The 27,621-nt window shown below is 48.0% G+C and overlaps 1 protein-coding gene across 2 annotated transcripts in view; it reads left to right on the top strand.

The window, feature by feature from the left end:
* LOC144127807 (uncharacterized) overlaps nt 1-27,621 on the top strand; it is a 1,292,097-nt gene that overhangs the window by 93,474 nt on the left and 1,171,002 nt on the right. For both annotated transcript variants that reach the window (XM_077660737.1, XM_077660738.1), the window contains exon 6: nt 21,157-21,268. In XM_077660737.1, the coding sequence (XP_077516863.1) occupies nt 21,157-21,268 (112 nt within the window). The remainder of the gene's footprint in view (nt 1-21,156; nt 21,269-27,621) is intronic.

Below are 27,621 nucleotides of genomic sequence, written 5' to 3'. Positions count from 1 at the left end.
TGGACCAACGCCAAGGCTAAAAACTCCCGAGGGAGAGTGTGGCACGGGGGGAAGAACAGAGAGTGGAGGCTCCGGCGGGTCAGGAACGCTTCAGCTGGAAGAGAGCAACGCCGGATACTGCTCCGGTGAGTTCAAGACCTATGGCTTCGCACCGTGGACTTCCTGCCGTTCCTGAACCCGTTTCGGGGAGTCAACGAGGTCACTACCACCTGCTACGGCCAGAGGTGTCTACAGCGCTGTTGCCACCCATCCGGGTGGGGCCCCAACGACAACATCATCGGCATCACCTCCACGGCGGCTTGGACAGGCAGCTTGTATAACGCAGCCAACGGCGCCGCCAGTATTGCAAATGGGTTGCAAGCCCCAAGGGTAGCGTTGGCCTGGCGGCCTGGGGCACAGCTGGAAACATCCGAAGGTCCCGGCAAAGGATGAGTCGACTGGCAACAGAACAACTTGTTTATTCTGGCATCGCAAAAGAGCAGCCCGTCAGGGCGACCACGTTACTCGAAGGAAGAAATCGAAGTCTCTTTGGCGTCCGGGGCAGCCGCCTTTATACCCTCGGAGTCGAGGGCAAGAAGGAACGGCTCGGGATGAGGCGCCCGATACGGCGACGCTCGGACATGTTGAGACGTGACGTGCGCGTCCGCCGGGCCGGCGCCGGTCAGACCTCCTCGCCTCTCAGTTGGGGAGCTCCTCTCCCCGGCTGCCGCGCTTTGACAAGCGTGGGCACCAACATGCACACACACACACGCACACACGAAGGCACGTGGCATTGAAACCTGCCTGGACGCGCTTGGCGGGAGGCGTTGCGGCAGCGATGAACGGGCCAAAATGACCGCCACTTTGAACGAAGCCCCGGCGTCCGTTGCATCCGCGCCGGCTGTACCGCGCGTCGTAGGCGAAACGTAACAGACCGCCCCGCCGGGAGAAGGAGATCCCGATGGTCAGGGGACTGCATCCGCTGTCCAGAGGGATGTCGCTCGATGATGCTCGTAATCGAAATCTGTCGTCCCTCGGCGTTGCTTGAGCGCAGCGCACAGAGAAGGCCTCGTTCTCAGGTTCAGGTTCACACAGGACACTGCAAAGTGACTTCGGGAGAGTTGCCATTTTTGTTCTCGTTCCCAGCAAGCGTTAGAACTACGCCGAAACGCAACCGCTCAATCAGCAAGCACGAGACAACCCTCACTAAGCTCTGCCAGGCTCTTTCCCCTTTTATACTACTGCCTAGGTCCTTACAGTAGTCAAGCAGCACTCAGAACGCGTCCACAAATGGGAAAATTGCACAAGAAAGCACGTCATCACTTTGAAACACTAAACAAAAGCAATATGTTAAAAATCCTGCCTCAGGAAGAAAACATCAGTAACAAACAACTTTGAGGCGGATTCCTACGTTAGGGGCCTCGACTTAAGCCATCGGCGCTACCGTTGAGACTCCCCTTTTTGTAACGCACCTCAAAGGAATATTGTTGCAAAGCGAGGCTCCAGCGCAGGAGGCGGCCATTTTTGGGAGAGATGGTCTGCAGCTATTGGAGAGGGCAGTGATCCGTCTCAATGATAAACCTCGAGCCGGCTAGGTAGCATGACAATTTCTGAACGGCCCACACGAGACACGCACACTCTTTCTCGGTGGCGCTGTACGCCTGCTCACGACAGGTCAGCTTACGACTAGCATACAGGACGGGGTGTTACACTTCTCCATTGTCCCTTTGGCACAGTACAACGCCTATGCCTCGCTCACTAGCATCGCACTGAACAACGAACCCTTTTGTGTAGTCTGGCGATCGTAGCACAGGCTGGCTTGTTAGGGCGCTCTTTAGGGCGCTAAAAGCTCTTTCCTTTGTCTCGCCCCAGACGACTGTTTGGGGCTCTGTTTTTCTTAGAGCATCCGTCAGGGGAGCCGCGATATCGGAGTACCTGGGGATGTACCTCTGATAGTAGCCGGCGAAACCTAAGAACGACCGAATATCGGTCTTCGTGCGCGGTTCCGGGAAGTCTCGCACAGCGGCCACCTTTATTTCAGAGGGGCGGCGACGACCCTGTCCAATCACGTGACCGAGGTAGACAACCTCGGCTTGTGCTAATTGGCACTTGGGAGCCTTGACTGTCAAGCCCGCTTCGCGCAGGCGGGTTAGCACTGCCCGCAAGTGTGCCATATGCTCAGACCAGGATGCGGAGAATATCGCTACGTCGTCTAAATACGGTAAAGCGAATTCTTCCTGTCCCCGCAACACTTTGTCCATGAGGCTTGAAAAGCAGTATGGCGCGTTCTTCAAACCAAAACTCAAAACTTTAGGACGGAATGTTCCCATTGGTGAAATGAACGCCGCATACCTACTAGCCTCTTCTGTAAGTGGAACATGCCGATAACCCCTGACAAGATCTAGGGTGGAAATAAACTGAGCGCTACTAACTTTCTCAAGGCGCTCTCGATGTTAGGGATCGGATAAATTTGATCCTTAGTGATGGAATTAAGCCTGCGGTAGTCGACGCAAGGACGAGGTTCCTTGCCCGGTACCTCAACTAAAATCAAAGGGGAGGTATAATCACTCTCACCCGCCTCAATAACACCGAGCTGTAGCATTTTCTTTACCTCAGCCTCCATAATATCGCGCTGGCGGGGTGACACCCGGTACGCCTTGGATCGTACTGGCTCTGGGGAGGTAAGTTCTATATCATGAGTAAGGACAGAAGTTCTACCAGGCCTCTCAGAGAACTGACCTTGAAACTCTTGTAAGAGTTGGTGTAGTTCGGTTTTCTGCTCAGGCGACAGCGGTGCTTTAATGATTAAGTCACTACTGACCTGATCAGTGTCTTCCATGTTCGTCACTGAGCCTAGTCCCGGAAGCTCGACCGGAAGCTCTTCTAACTTTCCCGTGTCGGGCATTTCCTCTCCAGTACCTGGTGCCTTCAACGCTACAGGCTCAATTTTATTCAGTTCGGACGTGCTCTGAATATCAGCTTGCTGCGCCTCCGACCCTTTCTCATTGTTCGACAACGTCGGCCCCGCAACTACCGCCTTTGCAGCGAGCTCCCGAACTCTCGATCCGGTTAAGGCCTGAACGCTAGCCTCACCAAACAAAAGCCCCTTCTCGCGCAGGAGGTGATCGGACCTGTTCGAAAATAGGTACGGGTACTGGGGGGGGGGGGGGGGGGGCAGCATAGATGACACTACGGCCTCCGTCTCAAGTGCTCCGAAAGGTCCTTCAATAAGCACTTTTGCTACGGGCAGACACACGCTATGAGCTTCCACGGCTTGCTTGATCCATGCGCACTCGCCCGTGAACATATTGGGTTCTACGTAAGAGGGGTGAACTACATCCATTGTAGCTGCGGAATCACGAAGCACTCGGCACTCTTTCCCGTTCACGAGGAAGTCTCGCATGTAAGGCTCGAGAAGCTTCATGTTCTCGTCAGTGCTACATAATGACAAACACACGACTTTTCTTTTTGTTTCTGGACACTGCGCCGAAATGTGACCCGGCTTCTGGCACGTATAACACACGCGCGCTTGCCTCGTCTCGAACCGCTTTCTGCGTTCGGCTTCGGCTGCCGCCGTCTCCTTACGTTCGGTCGGACTGCTTTCACTCGCATCCGCACTACGTGTGTCCCCCCTTGCTCTCATGGGTGTGAACTTCGGCCTCTCAGACTTGGAGCCAAATTCACCCTTTTTTTGTTTATTTCTCCTTTGGGCAACATACAGGTATTGCCCACGAGGCAAGACAAAAGGAGGTGCTAAACCTCCTGACTGGGTCTTGTCCTCGCTCCGTCCTTAGCTCCGCGAGCCCGACGCGTCACAAACTCCTCGGCTAGCTCGGCGGCTTTAGCCACTGTACTAACGTCTGGCCTATCCAAGACCCAGTACCGCACGTTCTCAGGTAACCGACTATAAAACTGTTCCAGCCCGAAACACTGCAGAATTTTCTCGTGGTCACCAAACGCTTTCTCTTCTTTGAGCCACTCCTGCATGTTTGACATAAGCCTGTAGGCAAACTCTGTATATGACTCGCTTCTGCCTTTTTCATTTTCCCGAAACTTCCGACGGAACGCCTCCGCTGACAGCCTGTACTTTTTTAGCAGACTCGATTTCACTTGGTCGAAATCCTCTGCCTCCTCTCTCTTCAAGCGAGCGACTACGTCGGCCGCCTCGCCGGGTAACAAAGTGAGCAAGCGCTGTGGCCACGTTTCCCGAGAGAACCCCTGCTTCTCGCACGTTCGCTCAAAGTTAACCAGGAACAAACCAATGTCCTCTCCAAGCTTAAACGGCCGCATCAGGTCAGTCATTTTGAACGATACCCGTTCTCCTGCACCGTGTGCCTGACTTCCTTCCATTACGATCGCGTTCCATCTCTACCTCGAGACGCTTCATTTCCAAAGCGTGTTGACGGACGCGCTCTTCTTTCTCTTTTTGTTCTTTACGTTCGCTCTCGTCTTTCTCTTTTTGTTCTTTACGGTCGCGCTCTTCTTTCTCTTTATCTTTTTGTTCTTTACGTTCGCGCTCGTCTTTCTCTTTTTGCTCTTTACGTTCGCGCTCGTCTTTCTCTTTTTGCTCCCTCTCCTCAATGGTCTCAAGGCATTCCGACAGCTCGTCATCCTCAGCCTCCAACTCAAGAATAGCCCTTAGCAGTTCTGGTTTTCTGAGTTTGTCTGAGACATCCAGACCCAACTCTCTTGCAAGCTCCAGTAATTTCGGTTTGCGCAACGACTTCAAATCCATGGCTGCTCCGAATGCTGCTTTCTCTACTGCCTACTATTGTCTTGCCGCAAACTAACCCGGCAGCAACGACAACCACAATTACCAGCTCTGTTTCTGACACTAACAAAAGCCTGGCAAAACTCGGAAGAAGAAAGTCCCGCACTCACCAAACCTCGCAGCCAAGAATTCAGCTCAGTCGTTCCGCTGCAGGCAACCAGTCATCACACAGGGCTCGTTGCACTGCTCCCGGATGGTCGTTGTGCTGCTCAGCATACAGTTGACCGCATATCTTCGCTGCTGGCCTCCGTTGTTGCGATCCCACCGCTGGCAACCAGTTGATGCAAATGGGTTGCAAGCCCCAAGGGTAGCGTTGGCCTGGCGGCCTGGGGCACAGCTGGAAACATCCGAAGGTCCCGGCAAAGGATGAGTCGACTGGCAACAGAACAACTTGTTTATTCTGGCATCGCAAAAGAGCAGCCGGTCAGGGCGACCACGTTACTCGAAGGAAGAAATCGAAGTCTCTTTGGCGTCCGGGGCAGCCGCCTTTATACCCTCGGATTCGAGGGCAAGAAGGAACGGCTCGGGATGAGGCGCCCGATACGGCGACGCTCGGACATGTTGAGACGTGACGTGCGCGTCCGCCGGGCCGGCGCCGGTCAGACCTCCTCGCCTCCCAGTTGGGGAGCTCCTCTCCCCGGCTGCCGCGCTTTGACAAGCGTGGGCACCAACATGCACACACACACACGCACACACGAAGGCACGTGGCATTGAAACCTGCCTGGACGCGCTTGGCGGGAGGCGTTGCGGCAGCGATGAACGGGTCAAAATGACCGCCACTTTGAACGAAGCCCCGGCGTCCATTGCATCCGCGCCGGCTATACCGCGCGTCGTAGGCGAAACGTAACACCAGCAACGCCAGCCTGAGCACGTCGAGCGCCACCTAGACGCCGGCTACTGGAGCCATACAATGCCGCAGCCGCACCCAACCAAAATTGAGCACAAACGCCGACCGCTAACAGTAGAACGCTAGCAGTAGACGCTATTAGCAGTGTTCCCGGGTCGTGCGTATTGATAGTCTGTGTTTTCCGTTAGTTTGTTACTTTGTTTTGTGTGCTAGTGTGTGTCACGTAGGGTGTATTAAATATGCATCTGTGGGGTAAACCTGTCGCCTAATCCAATCTTTTGGTCCGAGTATTCTCCGGGGAGATCCGTGACAGAGATAAGTGGCGAGCCTGCCAGGATTCATTTCCTTGTTTCTTTTTGTATTGTCTCGGATCTTTCCAATCTCTCGAGGGCAGAAAATTTGGATTTGGCAGTAACGTTAGAACTGGCGCTCAAGCTAAGGTTAAGCAAGGAAGAGGCGATGCATCTCTATGAGGAGGAGGGAAAGAGGCAGAAAGAGGACGAAGATAGGCAGAGAGAGGAAAGGGCGCAAGCACGCGCAGACGCTCGCGAAGCACAAGAGCGCGAGACTGAAAGAGCTCGCGAGGCTGAAGAGCGGGAGGCGAAAATAGCTGGCGAGGCAGAAGAATAGAATAAAAAAAGGATAGAATGGAAGAAGGAGTATCTTTTGTGGAAACAGGCGCATGTCGCCTGAGCATACGAGGAGATCACGGACGATGGTCAGCGTTCCTTAGCGGCGGCTACGGAATTTCCCAGACCGGCCATAGTTTGTCCAAGAAGGCTGATGGCTCCTTTTGATGACAAAATAGACAATTTGGACGCATATCTGCAACAATAAGAGCGAATAGTTTTGGGGCAAGGCTGGGAGCCTAGTGAAGGGGCCACGGCATTGAGCATGTGTTTAGTCGGGGAGGCGCTGAATGTGTTTGGAAGGATGCCTGCTGCTGAATCCATGGACTACGAGAAAGTCAAGAAGGCAATCCTCCATAGATTCAGGCTTATGGCAGATGGTTTGTGTTCATTGGAAGTTGTGTTCATTAGAAGAGTTCGCCGACACTGCAGACTAATTCCTCGAAGCTCAAGGGCTGAGAAATATGAATAAGGCAAAGGAGGAAACCCAAAATGTCCTAGAGACAGATGCGACAAAATCAAGATCCTATGGCGGTGCATCTAAGGCACCAGTAACGTGTTTCCTCTGTGGCAAGGTGGGACACCGTGCAGTTGACTGTCGGACCAGTAGCGTTGCCCAAAAGACACAGATTGTGTGCCGAAGTTTTAAGAGGAGAGGACACACTGTGGATGAGGGCCGATATAGAGCACAGGATCGAGCTGCATCCGTTGTCGACCCTTTGGCAGAACTTGTCACACCACCTGAAGTTCCACAGCTGAAAGAAGAACAAACGCCGCTGGAAAATGAGGCGGAGAATGGAACACACAAGTCGAAAACAGCAATGCCGGTTGTGGTTGGGCAAATAGGGGACCGTCCTATATTGGTGCTTGGAGACAGCGGAGCCAACACAGTATTGGTTCGGAGAAGCCTGGTGAAGGACGAGGATCTCACAGGGGAAGCGTCGGCCATCACTTTTGTAGATAGCACAGTAAGATCCCATCCCGAAGCCAGGATTCTTGTGTCCACGCCATATTATACTGGGCAGGTAGTGGCAAAATGCGTAGAGCAACCCATCTACGATCTCATCTTGGGAAACATTACGAGTGCAAGAAGTGTCGAAGACCCCGACCCCAACTGGAGGATGATCGACTTTGAAGAACACCCAAAGGCGGAAAGGCCCACGACTGCTCAAGCGGGTGATGGGGCAGTCCGTTTCTCGTCGACAGTGGAGACAAGAGCTCAAGCGACAGCCCGAGCAACGCAGCGTCCGCTCTATTCCCGTTACATTGTATCTGAGGGTAACATCGGGCGAAACTGCAATTAGGCAAAGAGAAGACCCGAGCTTGAAAGCCTGCTTCGAAAGAGTCGGGGAAAATGTGAAAAGAAAGAGGAGTAGTACGTCATTCGAATATCAATTGGTAAACGGTCTTCTGCACAGGGACTGCATATTTTGTTCAGGAGGGCGGGTCCAACAGCTGATGTTACCAAAAGATATGAGAGAGACAGTGTTACGCTTAGGACATGACGCCTTATGGCAGGAAACCAGGGTGTTCAAAAAGCGGTGCCTAGGATCATCGAGTTCTTCTGGCCAGGTGTCCAAAGTGACGTTAAGCGCTTTGTTCGATCATGTGAAGTGTGCCAGAGCACAGTTCCGAAGGGAAGAGTTTGTCCCGTACCTCTGGGTAAGTTGCCAGTCATCGACCTACCATTTCAGAGTGGGTATTGACATTGTGGGGCCAATCTCTCCAGTATACGCCAGAGGCAATATATATGTACTTACTCTGGTTGACGTGGCCACTCGTTATCCTGACGCTATTCCATTGAAGACTATTGACAATATCCAAGTGGCGGAGTGTCTTGTGGAGTTGTTCTGGCGTTATGGGCTCCCGCAGCAAATTTTTAGTGACCGGGCTAGAACTTCACGTCGGAACTAATGAAGGAGGTTAACCGCATTTTGCCAGTAAGGCAGTTACTAACAACGCCATACCGTAGCATGTGTAATGGGCTTGTAGAGCGTTTCAACGGCCCCCTCAAAAATATTATCAGGAAAATGTGCCAGGATCGAGAGACGTAAGGATTGGGGTAGGTATCTCCCAGCTCTTTTGTTCGCTTACCGCGAAGTACCGCAAATGAGTCTTTGTTTCTCGCCCTTCGAGATGTTGTATGGGAGAACCGTTAGAGGTCCACTTCCAGTACTCAAGGAACTGTGGGCCAATAAAGAGATTGCGTCAGATCTCAAGACAACATACACATACGGTCTTGGGTTGCGGGACAAGTTGGAGGAAACATGCAGGCTTGCACATCAAGGCCTGGAAAAAGCGCGCGAACGCTATAAGGGGTACTATGACAAGAACGCCTCTCAGAGGAATCTAAATCCGGGCGACAGGGTTCTCATCCTGCTAACCATGGATCATAATAATTTACTGATGCGATGAAGAGGCCTTACCTTGTGACGCAAAAGAAAAATGACATTGATTATGAGTTATTGATAGATGACACTAAGAAGGTTTCCTGTGTAAATATACTGCAGAAGTACGAAGAAAGGGGTCCCGTACGACGGTACGCACCCAAGGTAGCATGATCGGTAGTGGCAGAGGAGACAGATGATGTTGCCGAGGCGCCCACGTACAGTGGGAGGAAAAGTGTAGGATGGGGTAATGCGCTAATGAGCCCCAATTTGAATGAAGGCAGACGATCACAGCTCTACTCCAAATCAAGGGGAGCGGTTTTTTCGAATGTGCCCGGCATAACGGAAGTCATATTTTGGAAATTAGATATCTCTAATAGAGCCAACTAAACAGCTCTAGCTATCTCTGGGATATATCTTCTTGTTGTTGTTGTTGATATGTGCTTATACAAGGGAGTGTGTTGTGGGCATCAACATGTTTATTAATGACACCGTACGGACAACAGCAGTGGTGTGTTAATGTTCCGAAAATTTATTTTGGTGGGCTGTGTTAGTGGTGTGCTTTTGGTTTGTGCTGCACATCTGCGGTGTGTTGGGTGCTCTGTCCAGAATCGCCACAGAAGATAGTCGGTTGGCTGGAAGGCTTGAAGATGAGGATGATGTGAACAGTTTTTCATAAAAAAACGCTTGAGAGGGGTGCCCTTGTCACATATAATAGGGAGTCTGAAATAGAAGTATGAACGAAAGAGGTTTGAAGAAGACGACGAGGATGGCGATAAGGATGAAGTGGACTAACCAAAGAATAATGAAGACGAAGAAGTATTCGGTGAGGTGCCAAGAGATTATTGGTGCAGAAGGGAAGAAGAGGACGACGTCAAGGATTACGTGGAAAATCGCCAATGAGAGCGAGTTACGGGGGGAAGAACAGAGAAGCGGAGGCTGCGGCGGTTAAGGGACGCTTCGGCTGGAAGAGAGCGACGCCGGCTACTGCTCCGGTGAGCTAGAGTTCTACGGCTTCGCATCGTGGACTTCCTGCCGTTTCTGATCCCGTTCTTGGGAGTTAACTGAGGACGCTACCACCTGCTACGGCCAGGGAGTCTCCAGCGCCGCTGCCACCCATCCGGGTGGTGCCCCCAACGCCAACAACAGCGGCATCACCTCCACGGGCGCTTGGACTGGGAGCTTCTACGACGCAGCCACTGACGCCGCCAGAGACGCCAGCCTGAGCACGTCGATAGCCACCTCGACGCCGGCTACTGGACCCATTGTAGAACAACTTCTTGCTGGGCGAGTTGGTGCATAGCTTTCTTGGTATGGTGTTGCGCACACGGCGAGACGAACGCAGGAAGGAGTAGGACGACAGAAAGAGCGCGAACTATCTACTGACTTTATTGCTATCACAGCAACATATATATGCAGAAAAAACGAGCAAAAAAAAGAGGAGAGGGAACAAAGATGAAGGTTGTGACAAGTGAAGTCTGCGTGTGTCAATAAAAGCAGCGGAGAAAATTTTTCTCTTTATCATATAAGGTGACCGAGGTGTCACTTACATAACTATCACCTTTTTCTCTGATGTAAAATGCCTCCAAAAGTTCGCGGGCTATTTTGCTTTTGCTTTTGCCCAGAATCTTGATATCTTTTAGAATCGGCTCACAACCAATGCATGAAATGCAATGAGCGGGCAAGATCGCCCTAGTCTTTTCTGCATAGAAAGCGATTGCTCCCCTGCTCGTTCATTGACGCAGCGTCCAGTTTGGCCGATATACACACGTCCAAATTTGAGCGGGATTTGGTAGACCACGCCAGTGGCACATTTGGCAAACTGTACAGCATGTTTGATTATGCATGCGTTTCGTGGGGTTCGATCCTTGGTGATCCTGGAGCTAGCCCAGATATCTTTCTTGGGGCCGAAAATACCACCGGAACGCCATGCCTGTTGGCCCCTTTTTTTATATTGTGGGAGACTTTGTGCATATATGGGACCACCGTCGGCTTTATACTACGCATGCGCTCAGGGACACAGCTGCGCTTGCCTTTCTTTGTCTTCTGCAAAAGGTTCTCGGCTACCGCAGTGAGGAGCGAGCAGGGGAACCCGCCTGAAAGCAGCCTGGTGATCTGATTGTGAAAGCTGGAACGCATTTCATGCTGGCATGATTTGTTTAAGGCCGATTCTAAGCTTGAGATTGCAATTGCTCTTTTCACAATTTTCGAGTGAGCAGAATCAAATGGAAGAAGTGCTTTCTGTACTCTATGAGCATATTTCCAACAGACATGATTCAAGCCAAACTGCAAGTTAATGTCTAAAAACTGCAAAGAACCGTTAGTTGGGAGTTCGTGAATGAACACCAAACCTTGGCCATATTGTCTAAAAAAAGTTAAAACACTGCTAACTGGTTCAGCGCAGGTCACCGTTTTCTGTTTAGAAAAAACAATTAAAAAATCGTCAACATATCTAAAACATTTAAGAACACCGCGGTTAGTAAGCTCTAGAGTCAGGGTACGGTCAATAGCAGCTAAAAATATTTCTCAGAGGATCGGGGCGACACAGGAGCCAATGCAGATGCCTTGTCTTTGAATGTAAAAACTGTCTTTAAAAGAGATAAAGGTGGCTTGCAAATAAAATTCCAGCAAGGACATGAAACTGTCTGTTGAAACGCCAGCCGAGTTTTGAAACGCTATTTCACCGGAGCTCTCAATGCATTCTTTTACGGCCGCGAACAATTCATTATGAGGCACAGAATAAAACAGATCTTCCCATCAATAGAGAAGGCGTAGCCAATATGAGCAGTAGAAGTCAAGAACCTAACTAAATCACCGGAGTTTTTTGTCGCAAAAGGGTCGACCACCTGTAAAGCACCAAGATGTTTTTGCAGAAACTGGTAATTAACATCTGCCAAGAGCCCTTCTCGCTTACAATGGTTCTAAACGGCACAGAGACCTTGTGCGTTTTTGCCGTGAAGAAAACTGACAGCGCTTTCTTTTTGCAGTTGATAATCGAGCTTGGAAGCTTACACAATGACGCTGAAGTCTTAATTTTAATCCTTGTGGCACTTGGTTTGACGCGGACGAAGTTCTTAGCGATAGCTTGTGCCGCTTTCTCGCTGAAGGAATCTTCTTTTAGGACAACGAATCCTCCATTCTTGTCGGCCTCAAGTAACCGCAGCTTGTTGTGCCTGAAGAAAGTAACGACTCTTCTAGCTGGGTCTTTAGTGTTCCTGGTGGAAGCCGTGGAAACTTTTTGTTAGAGCCTCCACTCCCTCAAAGAGGCACCTTTCACGGTCCTCTCCGTCGGCCTTGCTAGAAATGCACCGATTAAACGCTAACAGGTCGTGAGCTGGAGCCGATGGCTCATAACTGTACTTCGGACCCTTGCCAAGGATGTCAGCCACCTCTTCAGGCAGCACCACTTCGTCCAGAACTAGAAGGCTACTTGGAACTTGCGCGTTGCCTGCTGGTCTGGTGCGAGCGATAGCTTGCTGAAGGCACTTAGCCCAACAAAACTCAGTCCTCTGAGCTGCAAATCTTCTGGCGGTACGCAACTTGATTTCCGCTAGCCAACCCGGGTCTAAAGCGTAACAAAGCGATCGCAAAAGGTCTTGAAACCGGCGTACTTGATGCCAAAGGTCTGATCTTATGTACCTGCATATAGTGCAGGCCTACGCGCCCACATCCACCCATGATGACCAGACCGTTGAAAGTTTCTATGAGGACGTAGAATCGGCAATGAATAAAGTAAAATCGCAGTACACTGTACTGATGGGCGACTTCAATGCGAAGGTGGGCAAGAAGCAGGCTGACGACCACGCGGTAGGTGACTATGGGGTAGGCTCTAGAAATAGCAGGGGAGAGCTATTAATCGAATTCGCGGATAGAAATAATTTACGGATCATGAATACCTTGTTCCGCAAACGAGAGAATAGGAAGTGGACCTGGAAGAGCCCCAATGGTGAAACTAAAAATGAAATCGACTTCATACTATGCGCTAAACCTGGCATCATTCAGGATGTGGCCGTCCTTGGAAAGGTGCGTTGTAGCGACCACAGAATGGTAAGGTCTAGAATTAACTTAGACTTGAAGAGGGAACGGAAGAAGCTAGTGAAGAAGAAGACCATTAACGAGTTTGCCGTAAGAGGGAAAGCACAGGAGTTTAGGATAGCGCTGCAAAACAGCTATTCGGCTTTAACTGAGGAAGACGATCTTGATGTTCATTCAGTGCGCGATAATCTGACATCAATAATTACGGAGTGCGCAGTAGAAGTAAGCGGTAGGACAGTTCGAAAGGATACCGGGAAGCTATCTCAGGTGACGAAAGATCTGATTAAGAAGCGCCAAAGCATGAGGGCGTCTAACCCTACCGATAGAATAGAACTAACAGAGCTATCAAAGTTAATAAATAAGCGCAAGGTAGCCGACATAAGGAAGTTTAATATGGAGAGAATCGAGCATGCTCTAAAGAACGGAGGTAGCCTAAAAGCAGTGAAGAGGAAACTATACATAGGTAAAAACCAGATGTATGCATTAAGAGACAAGCAGGGCAATGTCATTAGCAATATGGATAAGATAGTTAACGTAGCCGAAGAGTTCTACACAGACCTGTACAGTAGCCAATGTAATCAGAGCATTAATGAGAAAGACAGCAGTGCACAGCAATGCATCAGCCCGCTAGTAACGAAAGATGAAGTAAAGAAAGCCTTAGAAGCAATGAAAAGGGGGAAAGCAGCTGGGGAGGATCAGGTAACAGCAGATCTGTTGAAGGATGGAGGGACATCGTGCTAGAAAAACTAGCCACTCTTTATACGCAATGCCTTCTGACCTCGACTGTACCAGAAGCTTGGAAGAATGCAAACATTATTTTAATTCATAAGAAGGGAGACGCCAAGGACTTGAAAAATTACAGGCCGATCAGCTTACTATCCGTTGCCTACAATGTATTTACTTAGGTAATCGCTAATAGAGTCAGGGCAACGTTGGACTTTAATCAACCAAATGATCACGCAGGCTTTCGTAAAGGATATTCCACAATAGATCATATTCACACTATAAATCAGGTGATAGAGAAATGCGCAGAATATACCCAACCTCTATATATAGCTTTCATTGATTACGAGAAAGCATTCGACTCAGTGGAAACCTCAGCAGTCATACAGGCATTGCGTAATCAGGGAGTAGAAGAGCCTTATGTCAAAATACTGAAAGATATATATAGCAACTGCACAGCTACTATAGTCCTCCATAAAGTCAGCAATAAAATTCCAATAAGGAAGGGCGTCAGGCAACGAGACACGATCTCGCCAATGCTGTTCACCGCATGTTTACAGGAGGTATTTCGAGGCCTGAATTGGGAACAGTTGGGAATAAGAATAAATGGAGAATACCTAAATAATCTCCGATTTTCTGATGTGAACTGCAAATCATGATCAATGAGTTAGACAGGCAGAGCAGATCGATGGGTCTAAAAATTAACATGCAGAAAACCAAGGTAATGTTCAACAGCCTAGCAAGGGAACAACAGTTCACAATTGGCAGCGAGAGCCTAGAAGTTGTGACGGAATACGTCTACTTAGGGCAAGTAGTGACAGCTGATCCGGATCATGAGAGGGAGATAACTAGAAGGATAAGAATGGGGTGGAGCGCATATGGCAAATTCTCGCAGATCATGAGTGGCAGTTTGCCAATTTCCCTCAAGAGGAAAGTGTACAACAGCTTAGTCTTACCGGTACTCACCTACGGGGCAGAAACGTGGAGGCTAACGAAAAGAGTTCAGCTTAAGTTAAGGACAAAGCAGCGAGCCATGGAAAAAAAAATGATAGGTGTAACGTTAAGAGACCGGAAGCGGGCAGAATGGGTGAAAGAACAAACACGGGTTAATGACATCCTAGTCGAAATCAAGAGAAAGAAATGGGCTTGGGCAGGACATGTAATACGAAGGAAAGATAACCGCTGGTCCTTAAGAGTAACGGAGTGGATTCCAAGAGAAAGTAAGCGCAGCAGGGGGCAGCAGAAGGTTAGGTGGGCGGATGAGATTAAGAAGTTTGCAGGCAAAGGGTGGATGCAGCTGGCAAAGGATAGGGTTAATTGGAGAGACATGGGAGAGGCCTTTGCCGTGCAGTGGGTGTAGTAAGGCTGATGATGATGATTATGATGATGATGATGATGACCTGCATATGCGCTTCAAAACCGCCACTCTTGGTTTGAGGGGACCCATCAACGCACTTACATCTTCAGGAATGAGACCCTTCCGCAAACAGAAGGCGATGTACCTGGCACGGCACGTTGAGATGATGATGAGGTCCACGCAGGCGTTGACTTGGACAGGTGAACGAGAAACATTAAGGAAAGGGCCCTCAGTGCTAGTCAAGTATTGTAGAACTTCTTGCTGGGCGAGTTGGTGCATAGCTTTCTTGTTTCTTGGTATGGTGTTGCGCACACGGCGAGACGAACACAGGAAGGAGTAGGGTGACAGAAAGAGCGCAAACTATCAAGTGACTTTATTGCTATCACAGCAACATATATATGCAGAAAGAACACGTGGAAAAAAAAGAGGAGACGAAACAAAGATGAAGTTTGTAACAAGTCAAGTCTGCATGTGTCAACAAGAGCAGCGGAGAAAATTTTTCTCTTTATCATATATGGTGACCGAGGTGTCACTTACACAACTATCACCTTTTTCTCTGATGTAAAATGCCTCTAAAAGTTCGTGGGCTATTTTGCTTTTGCTTTTGCCCAGAATCTTGATATCTTTTAGAATCGGCTCACAACCAATGCATGAAATGCAATGAGCGGACAAGTTCGCCCCTTCTCTTTTCTGTATAGAAGGCGCACGCTCCCCTGCTCGTTCATTGACGCAGCGTCCAGTTTGGCCGATATACACACGTCCACATTTGAGCGCGATTTGGTAGACCACGCCAGTGGCACATTTGGCAAACTGTACAGCATGTGTGATTGTGCATGCGTTTCGTGGGGTTCCATCCTTGGTGATCCTGTAGCATAACCCAGCGAGCTTTCTTGAGGCCGAAAATACCACCGGAACGTCATGCCTGTGTATATCGGCCAAACTGGACGCTGCGTCAATGAACGGGCAGGGGAGCATGTGCTTTCTATACAGAAAAGAGAAGGGGCGAACTTGCATGCTCTTCGTCATGGGTCCCATGAACAACTGGTCGCGGAAATCCAAGAGCTCCACCACACCCCCATTATTAAAGGGCCCGACATTGTTTACCAATAGTTTCCAGGACACAGCGGCATCACAGGCAACCACCGCGCGGACGAGGCCGCGTGAAGGGCTCACTATGAGGGCGATTGTGTGTCCATCCCCATCTCCAGAGCGAACGCAGCGGGTAGGCTTAGACAAATCAAATGAAACCAAATTTATTTCTGCCTTGAAAACGTACAGACAACGAAGGCACAGAAAAAGCTGTAAGATACAGCTTTACAAAGCCGCTACCCCCTTTCGCTTGGCTGCGACTGGACAGCAAGGCTTATAAAACAAAGGCAATTGGCAAACGTATGAACAGGCATACAATAATGAAACTACAAAATAAAGTGAAACATTATTATACAATATTGAATCGACAATAGCACTCGATAAGCACAGATCGATAGTAAAGAAAAAGAATAAACATGTTCTACATGTCAACGTACATAGCACGCAAAGATTTTTTTGACGAACTAATGAGGTGAAAATTTTTATATGCGTATGTATTTAACAGGGAAGGAAGAGTGAATTGCAGGCATTCTCTACCTGACTACATTCGAGGAGTCGGCCCTACCTAAGTCTCCGCATACCTTGTCGTGTAGCTGGATTCTCGGGCATGTATTTCAGCAAGGTTACGTATGTAGTTTACATTCCTACGTGTTTCAAGTTTAAACCGGATACTTAGACGATATTTATACAATTTGTGAATTTTTACGACAACACTTTGTGAAAAGAGAGCCGCGCTCGGAGAGTGCCAGGGGACATTGTAAATAAGAAGAAGGTACTTTTTTTGTAGAATGTAGATACTCTGAAGACAGCTATCCGTGGCTGTACCCCACAGTAAGTGGCAGTAGTTTAAATAGGAGTAGAAAAGAGAATTATAGAGGATTAGCTTTATTTTTCTTGGAATAACATACCTCAGCCGACTTATGACCCCGGTTAGTTGAGCCAGCTTCGTTGCTATATGGTGCACATTGTGATCCCAAGTCATGTTGGAAGAAAAAACTACTAGACATTTAAATTGTTCAACCAAATCTATACACCACGAGCTTAGTTTAATCACGATGGAGGAAGGAAGCACTTTATATTTAGGACAAAAATAACAGCTTCTGTTTTCGTATCATTTATACGCATACATTTGGATTCAGACCATTTTTGTAATTCAATCATGGTTTCATTGCATTCCTGAACAAGGAGATCAAGATCATTTCCTGTAAAAAAAAAATGCTTGAGTCATCAGCGTAGATAATAAATTTCGCAGCGGAGATAAGGTTAGAGATATCATTTAAATACATATTAAGTCCCAATATACTGCCTTGCGGGACACCAGGAGTAATACGTTTTAGGACAGATTTTATATTGTCTATGCATACAGCTTCTTTTCTGTGCGAAAGATCTGATTTCAGAAGCATCTGGGTCTGTCCTCGAATACCATAACTAGATCAAATGCCTTCGAAAAGTCTACGAAGACACCAATACCGAAGACCTTCTTTTCAAACTGTGTTTTATATTCCTTTTGCTCGAGTAGCGCTAATTCGGTTGATTTATTTTTAAAAATCCAAACTGATTTGGTGACAAAAGGTTATGTTTGTCAATGAAATGAGACAACCTTGTATGTAGCGCTTTTTCAAGAGTCTTCGAAAAGATAGATACTGGTCTATAATTTCCTAAATCGTTGCCTTAAGAGAACCTCTTAAGAAACCTTAAGAGAACTTCTTGTTGGGCTAGTTGGTAATTGATTATTCTACTTTAAAGCCACCAAAACCGCACAAACACACGCACGAGAGAAGAGAACGGGACAGAGTGCCACTTACAACTGGTTTAATTTGCAGAAACCACACGCATGCATATACAGTCAGGCAGCGCTTGCGTAAGGAACATAATCACACAATAAGTCGTACACGTTAAGCATCGCTCAAAAAACTGTCTTTTAGCCTTGTACAAATATATTGATGTTTCGCTGACGCACAAACTGCCTTTCTTGGTGATATAGAACGCTTCAATCAGTTCTCTGGCTTTTACATTGCTACTCTAGGCAAAAAACCGCACTATTGAAACACATGGCTCAGAAGAGCATGAAGGGCAGGATCTAATATGCTTAGGTAAATTTGTGCCCTCTTTATTAGGTTCCACGTTTCTTTCGTGTTCCTTGATTCGCTCATGGACACAGCGCCCGGTTTGGCCATATAGGAACTACCGTACGAGAGGGGAATTTCATAAACAACCCCTTCGGTACATCTCATGAATGATCGCCCATGCTTGGTTCCGCAACCTCTTTCTTCTTTTTGCTTTATTTTTTCCACTCGAGGGCAACCGCTCCCGAGCTTCAGGGGGGCTGAGAAGACGAGTGGAACGCAATGCCTGCTCGTAACTTTTTTCAGATTGTGTGCCAGCTTGTGCACGTACGGCGTCGCCACAGGTTTCACCTCTTCTCGAGGGACCTCTGCCCAAGCTCCTACTGCCCTAGACTTCATCTTCTGCAAGGAGTTTTCGGCGACCCCTGTCACGAGCGAACCAGGGAGTTCGGTTGAAGCCACCCTGACCAATTGGTTGTTAAAACTTGGTCGCATCATGTGAACGCATGAATTCCTTAGTGCAGACTCAAGACATATTTCTCTTTTCTTGTTGAACAATTTGAGCAAACTAAATGTAGGAGATCTGTTTTAAATGAAAAGATTCGAAGAATATCGTGAATTTCTGAACTCTGAAGTTGAGGTAGGGTGTGCCATTTCTGTGAATGTTGTTGATTTATTTTATTCTGTACCCCACGCTGCCCTATTTACTGCAGTAAGGGAATGTATCGAAAGAAATGATCCTGTTTCCTTGCAGAACTCTGCCGGCATTTCTATTGATGATTTTTTAACGTTTTTAAAGTTTTACTTAAAGTCCACTTTTATAACATTTGACCAGCGCTTTTTTTTCTGCAGAATGCGGGCATTTGTATTGGATCGAGTGTCGTGCCGGTATTATGTAACATCTTTCACAAATGGACCTAGTCCTTCATCAGGTTTTACCACCTAACGAAGTTTTAAAGTTTTTAGATACGTGGACGATATTTTTATTATTTTAATCAAGGACGCAAGCTTGAACTTTGCTGAAGCTGCACACGACGTTTTATCTCTATTTATACAACATGGGAAAGGCTTGGATTTACATGTGAACTGCCTGTGGACAATTTTTTACAGTTTTTAGATCTTAAGATTGAGTTCTGTACGCATCATGTGTGTTGGGCTTACGCCCCGCAAGAAAAGAAACAGCTTCTGCCATTAGACTCCTCGCATTCCAAGTTAATGAAAAGAAGCATTGCTTCACTGTTTATTGAGTCTGCGCTAAGGAAGTCATGCGTTCCCAAGATACGACCGAGTTTTGACAACCAATTGTCGAGGCTGGCTTCAGCCGGATTCCCTGGTTCGCTCGTGTTTGGGGTCGCCGAAAACTCCTTGCAGAAGATGAAGTCTAGGGCAGTGGTAACTTGGGCAGAGATCCCTCGAGAAGAGGTGAGACCTGTGGCGACGCCGTACGTGGACAAGCTGGCACACAACCTGAAAAAAGTTACGAGCAGGCATTGCGTTCCACTCGTCTTCTCAGCCCCCCTGAAGCTCGGGAGCGTTTGCCCTCGAGTGGAAAAAATAAAACAAAAAGAATATAAAGAGGCTGCGGAACCAAGCATGGGCGACCATTCATGAGATGTGCCGAAGGGGTAGTTAACGAAATCCTCCTCTCGTGCGGTCGTTCCTATATAGGACAAACTGGACGCTGTGTCAATGAGCGAATCAGGGAACACGAAAGGTGGAACAAAATAAAGAGGGCCTAAATTTTTCTGAGCATACGAGATCCTGCCCTTCACGCTCTTGTGAGCCATGTTTTTCAATGCTTCGGATTCTTTCCAGGAGTATCAATGCAAAAGCCAGAGAACTGATCGAAGCATTCTAAATCAGCAAGAAAGGCTGTTTGTGCGTCAGCGAAACATCAATATCTTTGTACAAGGTGGAAAGGCAGATTTTTGAGCGATGTTTATCGTGTACGACTTGATGTGCGAATATGTTCCTTGCGCAGGCCCTGGCTGACTGTATATATATGCATGTATGTGGTTTCTGCAAATTAAACCAGTTGTGAGTGGCACTCTGTCCCGTCCTCTTCTCTCCTGCGTTTGATTGTGTGGTTTTGACGCCTTTAAATTACAATGATAGGCTTAGACCACTGGCGTGGGACACCACGCTTGCCACGTAGAATTCGCGCCAATTCTCGAATTAGGGTATAAAAACCTTGGACCCAGATCTGACGCTGCGGAGTCCATCCGGCCTAGCATGACGTGAAGCAACTTTGCTGTGTCGCCTGTGGCTTGGTGTAGCTTTCACCAACCCTTACTCTTTCTTAATCGGTATGGCTGATAGCCGTGTCTGTGTCTTCTGCGGGTGTGATGAGACTATAACCCTCATTCTTTGTGAGTGCCCTGCCTACAGCGCCGAAAGGCAGTCTCCCTCCCGTGCACAAGAGCCTCTAGATCCGCGCCCACTGACGGAAATGAAGGTTCTCAGCAACTGGCCTCGGCGATCATAGGCGGTGAAGGCCTCCAAGGCACTGCTCCGCTTCTTGACTTCTGGCCTGCACGATAGGCTGTGACTTTAGCGAACACTGTGACTTTCCATAGTGACTTTAATTTCCTGCTACTTTTTTTTTTCTCCTTCATCTTTTTCTCCTCTCACTCTTTTCTCCCGTGCAGGTTGGTGGTGGTGGTAGTGGTTTTATTAAAAATAATAGTAAAAAGGAAGGAAAAAATTTTTGCTCGCCCCGGCATCTGCCATCGATACTGAAGCACCTGAGCTGGGGCAGCGGAAATAAAGGACAGCAGGCAGAATGGAGAAATGAAATGAAAGAGGTGAGGGGACAGGAATAGAGGACAGGGGGAGAAGTAATATGTACAAACTATTTACACAATAAGAAATGTGTCCAGGTTGTGCGCGTGATTAGTTTATTTTGGAGGAATTAAATCACACACGCGCACAGCACTGTGTAGGTTACAACTGGTTAGCAAACCGGTTATTCTTCCTGTTACCCTCTCTACCTTTCCTCCTCCTCCTCCTCTTTCAGAATCGTTATTGTGATGCGTGAAAAAAATGCTGAGTTATTCAGCCAACAAACATTCGCTTTCTAGGACCGTATCATATATATAGCCCATAATTTACTTTTACGGCACTTATATTTGCGCGACAGATAGTCTGATGGCCCACCGATACAATTTTGCGCGTCTTGTTCGCGACATTCAGTCCGCATGGACCGATTTCTGGAGAGCAGGGATTGGTGTGAAGGCGGACATATGCCACAGCATGCGTTTTTCCTGCATCCAGGGCCTCTCCGGGGGAACCACAGTGTCTGCTACCATGGTGGCCTGCAACCGGGCCGGCATCCAAGTGTTTGCGACAGGCGGTATCGGCGGAGTGCACAGGGGCGGCGAATCAAGTGAGTTCCCGTGGTGGCAAATGTTCTCCAGGAAAGACAGCCTTAACACCAAAAATCTGTACCATATAGTGGTAGCCATAGCTTTATCGCATGACCATGGAGGTACTCACAACAACATGCAGTGTAAAATCATCCGGAAGGTAGCCATTGCAGGTGAATCTGTCATATCACGTTTAGAAGCGCCAGTCACATTGTTAATAAGAAAGCATCAGAGGGCTCACTTTTAAGGTCATGTCCGCAAAAAATGGCACCAAGTGACGTCACGAGCAGGCGAGTCACCTGATGAACAGGACAGCGGCGCATAATTATTTACGCTAATTAACATACCTGAATAGTGTAAATAATGTATTTGAGTAAAGCCAAGGCTACTTATTATAATTAATGGCGACGTCATATGAGTGCAATGTCATAACAAGTCACGTGACAACGATGCAATGTGATGCCATGCGATGTCGCGTGACAATATTGTAAAGTGTGACCATCAAGTCACGTGACAATTACGTAATGTGACATCATGCCTAGTCACTTGACAACGGTGAAATACGACGTGATACCAAGTCCCCGCCGACCTCCTTATCCCCAGTCCATGAAGGTGTGCATAAAACCCCAGCGATGGCATCGCTGGCTAACCTAAATATGGTGGCAGCTTTGCCGACTACGTTCGCATCCAAATACTGAGCAATTTTTCGTCGGAAGCATTCTGTGTAGTGTCATATTATTTCCCATTGCATGTAGCTTACAAGTTTTAGTCAAGCTGGAGGCCAGGTTGCGACAGGGCTCCGAATTGATGATATATGTATTTCAGTTGCATGCTTTAAGGCATGTTGGAGGTGTCCACTGAGATATCGAGGTGTGAGAGCTACTGCGCCCTTTCCATTCTTCAAAAACCTTTCCTTTTTTCAAAACGCAGGCTTTTGCATTCGTCAAACGCACCCGACCGCGGCGGCTGCGTTTTTGTGGAGGAAAAACGCTAAGGCGCCCGTGTGCTGTGCGATGTCAGTGCACGTTAAAGATCCCCAGATGGTCGAAATTATTCCGGAGCCCTCCACTACGGCACCTCTCTCTTCCTTTCTTCTTTCACTCCGTCCTTTATCACTTCCCTTGGCGCGGTTCAGGTGTCCAACGATATATGAGACAGATACTGCGCCATTTACTTTCCCTAAAAACCAATTATTATTATTATTATTATTATTATTATTATTATTATTATTATTATTATTATTATTATTATTATTATTATTATTATTATTATTATTATTAATGTACGAAGACTTAAGTGCCCTCAGAATTTTTTTAAATGGTCTGAGCTTTCTTTGTCTATACGAATTATTTCTGGATATTCAGCCCATCGCAGCCCCATAACGCCCAGTGTGTTATTAGCTATACACTACACGTACGCGCGCCATGTCATTCGTTACCTTGGGCGGCCAATGCAACTCGCTCTCCGCCGATCATTAAACTCGTGTGCTGAAACAGCGCGAAAGACGGGACAAAAAAAGGAGACAACACAAGCGCTTGTGTTGTCTCCTTTTTTTGTCCCGTCTTTCGCGCTGTTTCAAGTATGAACCTTCACCAACAAGCCCAGTCTGCCACACTCGTGTGCTGCTCAAGCTCCGAAAATCAGTAGCTAAATTCAGCTTCATCCAGCAGCCACACCCGGCTGCAGCAAACTGTAGCTGCAGCGCAAAACAGCACCCAATTAGGAAAGTGGTATACGTCCTGAGCGTCTGCACAGCGAGACCGGCATTAAACGTGAAGAGGAAAAAGCTTTCCCCCTCTGTGTGCCGCGGGAGCTCAGGTCGGATACCGCAAGTGTAAGAAAAAAGCTTTGATGAGAACATCCACTCTTCCCCTTTGGGACGAAATAACATGCTTTCATCACCATCACCAGCCTGACTACGCCCACTGAAGGGCAAAGGCCCCTTCATTGGGCCTGTCCTTAAGTTAACCCTGTCCTTTGCCAACTGCCGCCACCTTATCTCCGCAAGCATGTAAATGTCATGTAGACCTAACTTTCTGCCACCCCGGCTACGCCTGTTTTCCCATGAAATCGACTCCTAAAAACCAGCGGTTATCTTGCCTTCGCATTAAGTTCCCTGCCCTGGCCCATTTCTTCCTCTTCATTGCGACTAGGATATCATGAACCCGCGTTTTTTCTCTCACCCACTCTGCCAGCTTCCAGTCTCTTAACGTTACACCTATCATTTTTCTTTCTATGGTTCGCTGCATTGCCCCTAACTTAAGCTGAATCTTTTTTCTCAGCCTTTTCACCTTTTCTGTCAGCCCCTCAGCCTCCTCCTTTGTCAGACTCACCCATAGTACCAATGAGGTACACTTGTATACTTTTCTCTTGAGGGATGCTGGTAAACTGCCATTCATGATCTGAGAGAACCTGCCATATGCGCTCCACCCCATCCTTATCCTTTTAGATATTTCACTCCCGGGATTCAGATCTGCGGTCACTAACTGCTCTAGATAGCCGTATTCCCTTACCACTTCCAGCACCTTGCTACACACTGTGAACTGTCGTTTCCTTTCGACACTGTTGGACATTACTTTGGTGTTCTGCATGTTAATTTTTAGCGCCACCATTCTGCTCTGTCTGTCTAACTGATTGATCATGCTTTCCAGTTCATCTCCAGAGTGACTTATCAAGACAATGTCATCGGCGAATCGCCGATTACTTAGGTATTCTCAGTTAGCCCTTGCCCCCAACTGTTCCCAATTCAGGGGATGGAACACCTCCTGTAAAAAAGATGTGAATAATGTTGGCGAGATCGTGTCTCCGTGCATGACAGCCTTCCTTATTGGAATTTTATAGCTGACTTTATGGAGGATTTGGTAGCTGTGCAGTCGTTATAGATATGTTCCAGCATTTTCACATACGACTCTGCTGCTCCTTGATTCCGCAATGTCTGCAAGAGAGTTAGGTTTGCACTAGGTCAAATGCTTTCTCGTAATCAATGAACGCTATATATAGGGGTTGGTTATATTCTGCGCATTTCTCTATCACCTGATTGGTATAGTGAATATGGTCTATGGTCAAATATCTTTATATCCTTTACGAAAGCCTACATGATCATTTGGTTGATTGAAAGCTATCCTGCCCTGACTCTGTTAGCGGTTACCTTTGTCAATAGCTTGTAAATAACAGACAGAAAGTTGATCGGTCTATAATTTTTCAAGTCTTTTTTTTTAATAAAACACGTGCCGTGGCTATCTGGTGATGCATTTTTCTGTCCTTGAAATTAAACAGCGCTACATATATGGACCAATATACAGAAAGACATGACAGGACGTGCGCTGACTCCAATATGTTTATTAACAATTATGGTCGTTGAAAATATAACAAAGGCGATAGTGAGCTCATGTGCACCCATGCCCACTGAACGAAAATGTCATGAAAGGGGGGGGGGGGGCTAACACATGGGCTAACAACAACGCATAACAACATGAGAATACAAAGTTGCATGACATATGACAGTGAAAAGAAAGAAGTGCGAAACACCATGAAAAATATGCATAACAACATGAGAAAATACTGACAATGAAAGGAAACAAGAGAAACGGGTATAAAAAACCGTGTAAAGGGCGGAAAAAAATAGAGATAATGGCACGTTAAAAATTCTAAAAGCAAACTAAAATACATTGGAGCGGAAGGATTGAGAGACTAGATGTAACCATCCAAAAAGGATCGTTCATTCCTAGAAAGGTTAATAGAAGGCGTGCTAACGCACTTGTATTTTCGTAGGTCAATGAAAAAGCCTCAATTACTTCTCTCTCGGCCTTGTCCTGTGGCTTAGCTAGGAACTTCGTTTCATTAAACTTGGGGTAGCAGTTTTGGAAACTGAGGCTGTGTAAGGGAAGGTTGCCTCTAGATATGCTCTTCAGGGTGACGTTGTGCTCGCGGGCGCGCTCATAAAAACATTTTCCGGTCTGCCCCACATACACATTGCCGCACGTCAGGGGGATTCCATACACATTGGCACTGCATTGTGTGTATACGGTTTGATGCTTGATATTACAGGCCTTCTTAACAAGCTTCTTGGTCGCCATCGGACATAATTTCGCCAGGAGAGATTTTTTTCGCCAGGACCCCTCCCCTACCCCCGGCGGAGGTAGGGGAGGGGTCCAGTGAAAGGGGCCGGCGGAGGAGGGCCGCCGTTATGGCGTGCGAGAGAAGGAAGGGCGCGAAGACGCGGAAGTTCAAATTTTGTCTGCATATAACTCAGCTTCCTCAAAATGCATTAAAATAATTCTTGCTAGGGGATAATTATGAACCTTCGTCTTTTAACATCCCAGACATAAAGCACCTTAGTTGAGATCACCTTTTTCGGTCCCTTTAAGAACCCGGACTATCATTGTTGGAGTTACCGTCCGCGTTCAGCGAAAGGCTTGATAAATTTTGCGTCAGCACACTCGAAACTCATCAAGGATGGAATCGCGATCTCGTGTTTACAGTCAGCTGCACCAAAGTCTTGCCACCATCGGATCAAGGAAAAAGCCGATTATCAGGTGGAAAGACGGATTAACAGCGGATATCCAGGTCACTTGATCGGCAGAGCCAGCGAGAAGGTTATTGCGCTGGGTAAACGGCCAGGGAAAACACAACACAGAAGAAGAACACAGCAAACCCGTTGTAGTACCGTATGTGCACCGAATTTCACACAGGCTTAAGAAAGTTGCTGGAAGATGCGGCATTCGTCTCATGTGTACGGCCTCCCAAAAATTGTCAACGTAATTCCCTGCGATTGAAGCTAAGCCGGAGCAGGGCGCAAAGAAAAGAAAAGGAGGATGTGCTGTCAGACATACAACTATATCACCGTACGGCGCGTGCAAAGTGGGAAGAGTGTACAAAATCACCCTGTCGAGCGGAAGTGTACATAGGCCAGAGCAGTCGATGTTTGAATGTGCGGCTGATGGAGCATGCCGGAGATGTGGAGAAAGGTGACACTTCAAACAATATGGTTCTTCATTGTCGTAACTTCAAGCGCAAGAAGTGTTCTCCCTCGTGCCTCGTGCTCGTTCAACACAACAACCTCACTTGAAGCCGAAGAAGCAGCCATAGCGCTTGTCATTTCCTCTTTCCCTGCCACACTCGTTCTGAGTGACTCTAAAACAGAAATCACGAATTCTTCACACGGACAGATTCATTCTACCACCCGAAAAATTCTCAATTCTTACTCCCCAGAACCCCGACCAGTTCAAATAGTTCGGGTGCCAGCCCACGCAGGTGACCCCAGCAACGAAGTGGCCCACTCTCTTGCTCGAGCGTACGCCAACCGAGCAGGGCACACCGTAGACCGGGGTAGCGCTAGGGAACAGCTCATCACCTATCATGAAATAACCCTCCATTACAGGGCGCAAATGCTCGTCTATCCCCCACCACACATCTCCCTCTCGAAAGAAAAACAAACAACCTGGAGACTGCTCCAGGCACGCACATTCCCTTCACCGGCATTGTTAGCCCTTATCCACCCAGGCCAGTACAGACCCGAACGCTCTCTTTGACCCCATTTTATATCTCTGCCGAGAATTCTAACCACCATCTCGCTGGAACCTCCCGGACAAAGAGGGTTGGGAGATCGCGGTCTCGTGCTCCGAACTGGCCTCACAAAGGCGGCTGGTAGAGTGGGCTGGACAGGTTGTCCCACGTCATGGACTGTTGGCCACCACCCGGGATCAAAAGCCAGACGAACCCTAGGCAGTAACGCATCCATAAGGCTCATCAATAAAGTTTTCACCTACCTACCTATCCGTGTTGCTAATGACATTGCCCAATTTTGGAGCGAGAGCTACGCTGAGCTACTTGTCCAGCATTTCGCGGTGGATGGGAGAGCGAAGTTGTGCGCATGCGCCGTTACCATGGCAACCGGAGAGGAGCAGCAGGTGCGGCCTCTGCTTCGCCGTCGCCACTGCCGCGCGCCTGCGCCACCATCGGAGCCGCGCGTGACGTCATGCGGATGACAGCTGTGCGCATGCGCCGATACCATTGTAACCAGAGGGACCCCACAGGCGTGCCCCACAGGCTCGCTGCACGCCGCTCTATCACACGAAGCGCGCGTCGCATGCGCAGCATTGCGTATAAAAGGCGAAGATGTTATGGGTGGCTGTATCACAACGTTTGACATGGATGCAGAGGAGAGTCCAGCCGCTGCAAAACAGCGGCTTCTTTTAATAAGTCATTTCTACCAATCGCAGTACAGGAATGGAATGAATTGCCAGATTCTACTGTCATGGAAAGTGACCCTGTCAAATTCAAAGACAGGTTACTGTCTTTGAACATTAAATATGTCTACATTTCTTTTCACGCCCATAGTTTGATGTGCTTGAGCCACTCGTTTGTCAATCCC

Source organism: Amblyomma americanum, chromosome 4, assembly GCF_052857255.1.
Source record: "Amblyomma americanum isolate KBUSLIRL-KWMA chromosome 4, ASM5285725v1, whole genome shotgun sequence".
Classification (NCBI taxonomy): Eukaryota; Metazoa; Arthropoda; class Arachnida; order Ixodida; family Ixodidae; genus Amblyomma; species Amblyomma americanum.
Note: the sequence above shows the minus strand (reverse complement) of the source record. Positions and strands in the feature narration are given on the sequence as shown.